Source organism: Salvelinus fontinalis, chromosome 33 (genome assembly GCF_029448725.1).
Source record: "Salvelinus fontinalis isolate EN_2023a chromosome 33, ASM2944872v1, whole genome shotgun sequence".
Taxonomy (NCBI): domain Eukaryota; kingdom Metazoa; phylum Chordata; class Actinopteri; order Salmoniformes; family Salmonidae; genus Salvelinus; species Salvelinus fontinalis.
Genome location: NC_074697.1, coordinates 34917385 through 34924094, shown reverse-complemented (window position 1 = coordinate 34924094; position 6710 = coordinate 34917385). Strand labels below are relative to the sequence as shown.

The window sequence follows — 6710 nt, the reverse complement described above, 5'->3', positions numbered from 1 at the left end:
TAAACCTGAAATAGTTTTATGACAGAATATTTCAAAGCGATCCCTTTCCACCTCATCCTACCCTGCTAACAAGGCAATAGTTAAGTCATGCTAAGGCTATAAAAAGTAATAGAGAAAGACACAGACTTGCCGAAGGTGATTCCTAATTACAGTATTATAGCATCACCTCAATACTGCAAAGACAGGATGCAGAGGTTCCCTACTTGCTACACCTAGTGCAGGAGTGTTATAATCTGTGTGGTTCTGGTCCAAACAGTGTCAAGGAGTGGACCGACGACACACATTTAAGCACACACATAAAGATTCACTGGGTCAGGGCAAAGAGAATGCAATCTTGTTCAAATCACAGAGACCTGGTGCTCCACAAGCATCTTTTATGTCGCCATAATAATAACATATGTAGAACAGTCGCAGGACCTCCCCTCCCCACCAGCAGATGGCACTGGCGACCCCCTGTAGCTTTACCATCAGTGTAAAGGAGCTGTGACAAACACCAACAAATTGAAGTTAACGGCAATCAAAAGAATCATGGTAATAAAGTCTGAAATGTACTAAAGGAAGTAAGTGAGTTAAGAGGGACTACTAGGCTGTAGACATGAGGCCTTTAAGTAGGCGTGTTACCCTCTACCTTTAAGCAGGGTTCTTTCTACCTTTAAGCAGGTGTGATATCCTCTACCTTTAAGCAGGTGTGATACCCTCTACCTTTAAGCAGGTGTGATACCCTCTACCTTTAAGCAGGTGTGATACCCTCTACCTTTAAGTAGGGTTCTTTCTACCTTTAAGCAGGTGTGATACCCTCTACCTTTAAGCAGGGTTCTTTCTACCTTTAAGCAGGTGTGATACCCTCTACCTTTAGGCAGGTGTGATACCCTCTACCTTTAAGCAGGGTTCTTTCTATCTTTAAGCAGGTGTGATACCCTCTACCTTTAAGCAGGGTTCTTTCTACCTTTAAGCAGGTGTGATACCCTCTACCTTTAAGCAGGGTTCTTTCTACCTTTAAGCAGGCGTGATACCCTCTACCTTTAAGCAGGCTTGATACCTTCTACCTTTAAGCAGGCGTGATACCCTCTACCTTTAAGCAGGGTTCTTTCTACCTTTAAGCAGGCGCGATACCCTCTACCTTTAAGCAGGCGCGATACCCTCTACCTTTAAGCAGGCGTGATACCCTCTACCTTTAAGCAGGTGTGATACCCTCTACCTTTAAGCAGGGTTCTTTCTACCTTTAAGCAGGCGTGATACCCTCTACCTTTAAGCAGGTGTGATACCCTCTACCTTTAAGCAGGGTTCTTTCTACCTTTAAGCAGGCGTGATACCCTCTACCTTTAAGCAGGTGTGATAGCCTCTACCTTTAAGCAGGTGTGATACCCTCTACCTTTAAGCAGGGTTCTTTCTACCTTTAAGCAGGCGTGATATCCTCTACCTTTAAGCAGGCGTGATATCCTCTACCTTTAAGCAGGCGTGATATCCTCTACCTTTAAGCAGGCGTGATACCCTCTACCTTTAAGCAGGTGTGATACCCTCTACCTTTAAGCAGGCGTGATACCCTCTACCTTTAAGCAGGGTTCTTTCTACCTTTAAGCAGGTGTGATTACCTTTAAGCAGGGTTCTTTCTACCTTTAAGCAGGCGTTATACCCTCTACCTTTAAGCAGGGTTCTTTCTACCTTTAAGCAGGCGTGATACCCTCTACCTTTAAGCAGGGTTCTTTCTACCTTTAAGCAGGTGTGATACCCTCTACCTTTAAGCAGGGTTCTTTCTACCTTTAAGCAGGCGTTATACCCTCTACCTTTAAGCAGGGTTCTTTCTACCTTTAAGCAGGCGTGATACCCTCTACCTTTAAGCAGGGTTCTTTCTACCTTTAAGCAGGTGTGATTACCTTTAAGCAGGGTTCTTTCTATCTTTAAGCAGGCGTGATACCCTCTACCTTTAAGCAGGCGTGATACCCTCTACCTTTAAGCAGGGTTCTTTCTACCTTTAAGCAGGTGTGATTACCTTTAAGCAGGGTTCTTTCTACCTTTAAGCAGGCGTTATACCCTCTACCTTTAAGCAGGGTTCTTTCTACCTTTAAGCAGGTGTGATTACCTTTAAGCAGGGTTCTTTCTATCTTTAAGCAGGCGTGATACCCTCTACCTTTAAGCAGGCGTGATACCCTCTACCTTTAAGCAGGATTCTTTCTATCTTTAAGCAGGTGTGATAGCCTCTACCTTTAAGCAGGTGTGATACCCTCTACCTTTAAGCAGGGTTCTTTCTATCTTTAAGCAGGTGTGATAGCCTCTACCTTTAAGCAGGTGTGATAGCCTCTACCTTTAAGCAGGTGTGATAGCCTCTACCTTTAAGCAGGTGTGATAGCCTCTACCTTTAAGCAGGTGTGATAGCCTCTACCTTTAAGCAGGTGTGATAGCCTCTACCTTTAAGCAGGTGTGATAGCCTCTACCTTTAAGCAGGCGTGATAGCCTCTACCTTTAAGCAGGCGTGATAGCCTCTACCTTTAAGCAGGCGTGATAGCCTCTACCTTTAAGCAGGCGTGATAGCCTCTACCTTTAAGCAGGCGTGATAGCCTCTACCTTTAAGCAGGCGTGATAGCCTCTACCTTTAAGCAGGCGTGATAGCCTCTACCTTTAAGCAGGCGTGATAGCCTCTACCTTTAAGCAGGCGTGATACCCTCTACCTTTAAGCAGGCGTGATATCCTCTACCTTTAAGCACGCCCTTTTGATTGCCCAGTGAAAACGCTAAGGACAAGCAGCACCAATTCCCCACAGATCCACCACTTGTGCCAGGGTTTAAGGGCTCATGGGTTCAAGTCACAAGACAAAGGATTACAGATGTTTCAAGTCGCAAAGAATCAACAGCAAAGTTAAACCGCAATGATGGTAACAAGTGAGTGAATATACAATGATACATTTTGTACAACTACGTACAGAGTCAGTAGAAAATAAAGTATATTTTACCACTGTAAATATATGTATATATAGATATATCCTATAAAACAGACCAGTTATGCTATGAATATAGCTACATGTAAAGCTTTATTTCTTATATATTACTAAAGACAGTACAGTATCAGTGGTTCCCTGACCATTCCAGCTGAAATGGCTTCTGACCAAGCATCTCCTCAGGGCAGCCCTTGCCTTATACCAAGGACCTGACGCAACCGTAGAATTATAATTCCATGGTCCGATGCTGCACCCCTCCACAGGCTGAGCGGTAAGCTCAGGGTGGGTACGAGGAGGAGGAGGGTGAGACCACGGAGGGAGCTGTCGAATGGCTGGACCCCTTTGGGAGCGTCCTCCCCTCTCCTCATCTCCAGGGCATGTCTGTGCCTCCTGTACCCATTTTAGCCTTTCACAGAGATCTTGTTCTCCACGACAGCAAGCATGGAACAGAATCGAGAGTTCTCATTGGTCAGCAGTTTGGACGGCTCATCAAACTCCACCACCTAAATGAAATGGAGGATGGGGAAAAACAAAACAAAAAAACAAGTCTTTAGGGATTCCTTGGAGCATAGATTTGGGGGAGTATCACTACATAAATGACGAGTTAGTCAGACCTAAAAGCCTTCCAAGCCCATTAGCCAGTTGTAGAGACAGGAAATGTGAAAGTATGTAACCTCACGTTCTGCCTCCGTATGACCAACCCGGGATGCAAACCCTTGTTTAAAACAACTCTCTGTGACCACAAAGCAGCTTCCTGCCCTACCAAAACCGTGGCTTAGGTTGAGCTACAGGGCAACACAGCTTCAGGACTCACTAGCTAGCTAGTTCTGCTACATAGTACTAATCTTTCGTAAAAGGCGAGCAAATGTACAGTAGATGAGCTTGTGTTGTGTGTACCTGTCCCTGGTTGAGCACCATGATGCGGTCACAGTTGAGTACGGTGTGCAGCCGGTGGGCTATGGTCAGGGTGGTGCAGTCCTGAAAGGCATTGCGGATTGTCTCCTGGATCAGAGAATCCGTCTCCGAGTCCATTGCTGCCGTTGCCTCGTCCAAGATCAGGACCTGAGAGGGGAGGGGTCACCGAGAGCTAAGTCAGAAAGGTGCAGTGACCGTAGAAGATTAAAGTTATCCTTCTACCCACAAGGTTGGCTGCCTGGAATACCATTGGACGTCAACACACATGAAAATGACAATTCTCTCAATTCCCATTTTGTAGGGTACCTTGCACTGTCTGAGCAGGACTCTAGCAACACAGAGCAGCTGTCTCTCTCCCACGGAGAAGTTCTCTCCGTTCTCCACCACCTCTGACTCCAGCTTCAGGGGGAGCTGAGACACCTGGAGGGATGGATGGAGAGAGGAAGAGAGAGAGAGCACTGAATCAAAGACAGGAAATTGAACATGGGTCTAATTTCTCAGTCCTGTGTTACCAATGCCGCTGTGAGCCTCTGTGCCTCTAACTCTATCCCACAAGCATCTTTCTAAAAACCAGTCATCTAGTGTAGTCTCTTACGCTGGACGCCCGAGTCCCGGATACTCACACACTCCTTCATGTGTGTCCGCTCCAGAGCGTCCCAGATCAGCTCCTCTGCGTATTGGTTAAAGGGGTCCAGGTTTGACCTGGGGGTGGATAGAGGACAAGGACAACTTCAAGACAATGCATCGGCAGTCACCAGATTACATTGGGACGAAAGGGAAAATCCCATGTGCCAACTCAGCAAGACCACACAACCACATCCGGGACGACCAGGCTCGTGACAGTGTTCGTTTACAGTCACAATAGTACAGTGAGAGTTTGAGTGGCGTGCCCACCTGACTGTGCCGCTGAACAGCACAGGCTCCTGAGGGATAATGGACAGCTTGCTGCGGAGGTCGGCCAGGCCGATGTCACAGATGTTGATGCCGTCTATCTTGATGGAGCCGCCACAGGGCTCCACCAGACGGAACAGAACTACCCCCAGAGAAGACTTCCCTGTGGACAGAGCAGGACAGGGAGGACATACTCTGTAGAATTAGAATGATGTAACAGTCACAAGCCATAAAACACATCCGGAGCTAGCCACCTCAGCTCAGGAATGTCCTTCGAGAGACCAGAATGGCATTGACTTGAATGGCATTGTCTGTTCTAGTCATTCAAGTCATTTGCATACTTTCAGTGATTTTAGATTACATTTAAAAAGATAAATGTTTCAATAGGAATGAAGTGAAATTGACCTTGTTCCTGGATATAAAACAGATGATGATTTTATATGGGTAGGATTTTCAGATAAACGATCAAACAGGGCACTGCTTCGAGAGATGTTTCACTGACCTGAGCCCGTCCGGCCCACTATGCCAATCTTCTCCTTGGGCCGGATGGTGCAGGACAAGTTCTTGAGAACCAGTGGCAAATTGTCTCTGTACCTCATCTCAGTCCCATCAAACACCACCTCACCCTCCTGGGGCCAGTCTGGTGGGGGCGCCTTGTTCTTGATGCGGGCCGGGGCCTCCAGCGCTAGAGACTGGGGGAAAGCAGGGGAGACCGCTCTGGGGTTCATCATAATAATAAAACTGCACTTCAATTGTTTAGCACCTTTCAAACACATACATTGCAGCCCAAAATGCTTAAAATGTGCAGTTAAAGTAACTCTGAAAAACGTCTAGGACATCTGTCTTCTTAGGGTTTCCTAGTTTTAGAATGATGAAAACACGCTGGAGGACACGGTGGTAGCGAGACAACATATGCAGTGAGAGTGTGCAGTGCCATGTATTAGTAGTGCAGTAACCTCAATGTAGTGGTGAATTCTCTCCACAGAAGTGAAGCGAGCCTCAGTTTCAGAGGCTAGTCTGACTGTGAACTGGAACAGCCCTGTGAGCTGAAAGAGAGTGAGGGAGAGGGGAGAGAGAGAGGGATAAGACGTTATTTTAATGGGTTCTAAACTTGAAATATGAAATATCCTTTTCCATGTTACTGAGGGAGAGGAGGGAAATGCAGAACATTTACGTTCCGTCAGAACATGTTATTGTTAGACATTAGGGATCCTATGGAGAGGAGAAGGGCCACAGTCTGGTACGAGTCAACAGGACAGCCAGGAGTTGGGGAGGAGTTGAGGAATGTGGACCGAGGTCAGGTCAGATGAAGTGAGAGAGAACAGGCATCACTAAAGAAGTCTAGCAACAGAGTTGTAGTGGCTGTCCAGATGTGTACGGAGAAGACTCAGCATAGGAGGAAGGTTTAAATACCAGTGCTTGTGTAAATATGGCTGTCTTATGCAGCTGTCTGACCCAGTGGGTGAATAAACTTGGTTTGAGCTTTACTAGTCGTCTGTGAGTTTAGTTACAACCTAACAATTTATACAATTATATGTATTAATGTCATCTATACTACTGTAGCCATGTCCTCTTTTAATCAAGTTTCTAATAAGTATCTATAAGATGTTTTGTCATTCAATAAAATGGATCCAGACAGCTCTGTTTAGATATATAACAACCAACCAAGGGAAAGATGAGTGACCGAAACAGAGAAGAAGATAGAGGAAGTAACAGAGAGTAAAGGGGGGACAGACTAGGGGAGTAATACTGCTAAGTGAAGAGAAAAGAGGGGAACAGGAGAAGATAGAGGAAGTAACAGAGAGTAAAGGGGGAACAGACTAGGGGAGTAATACTGCTAAGTGAAGAGAAACGTGAGAGGAAGAAGGCAGAGGAAAGCTGTGGTGGTAAGAGAAAAGCATGTATTTTATAATATATCTGCCACTTAAGCAGACACTTTTATCGTGAACCGTTTACAGTACAGTGAGTGTAC

At 45.9% G+C, this 6710-nt stretch overlaps 1 protein-coding gene across 6 annotated transcripts in view; it reads right to left on the bottom strand.

Moving 5' to 3' along the window:
* Positions 1 to 3006: 3006 nt before the first annotated feature.
* Positions 3007 to 6710, bottom strand: part of LOC129832118 (ATP-binding cassette sub-family C member 5-like) — a 66529-nt gene continuing 62825 nt past the window's right edge. For 4 of the 6 annotated variants that reach the window (XM_055895893.1, XM_055895896.1, XM_055895894.1 and 1 more), the window contains 7 exons: positions 5695 to 5784; positions 5241 to 5430; positions 4742 to 4901; positions 4471 to 4549; positions 4154 to 4267; positions 3830 to 3994; positions 3007 to 3435 (listed from right to left, as the gene is read on the bottom strand). In XM_055895893.1, coding sequence (XP_055751868.1) covers positions 3334 to 3435; positions 3830 to 3994; positions 4154 to 4267; positions 4471 to 4549; positions 4742 to 4901; positions 5241 to 5430; positions 5695 to 5784 — 900 coding nt within the window. In that variant the 3' untranslated portion in view covers positions 3007 to 3333. Of the gene's footprint in view, positions 3436 to 3829; positions 3995 to 4153; positions 4268 to 4442; positions 4550 to 4741; positions 4902 to 5240; positions 5431 to 5694; positions 5785 to 6710 lie in introns of those variants that run through there. The other 2 variants (XM_055895895.1, XM_055895897.1) reach the window with 2 other exon arrangements.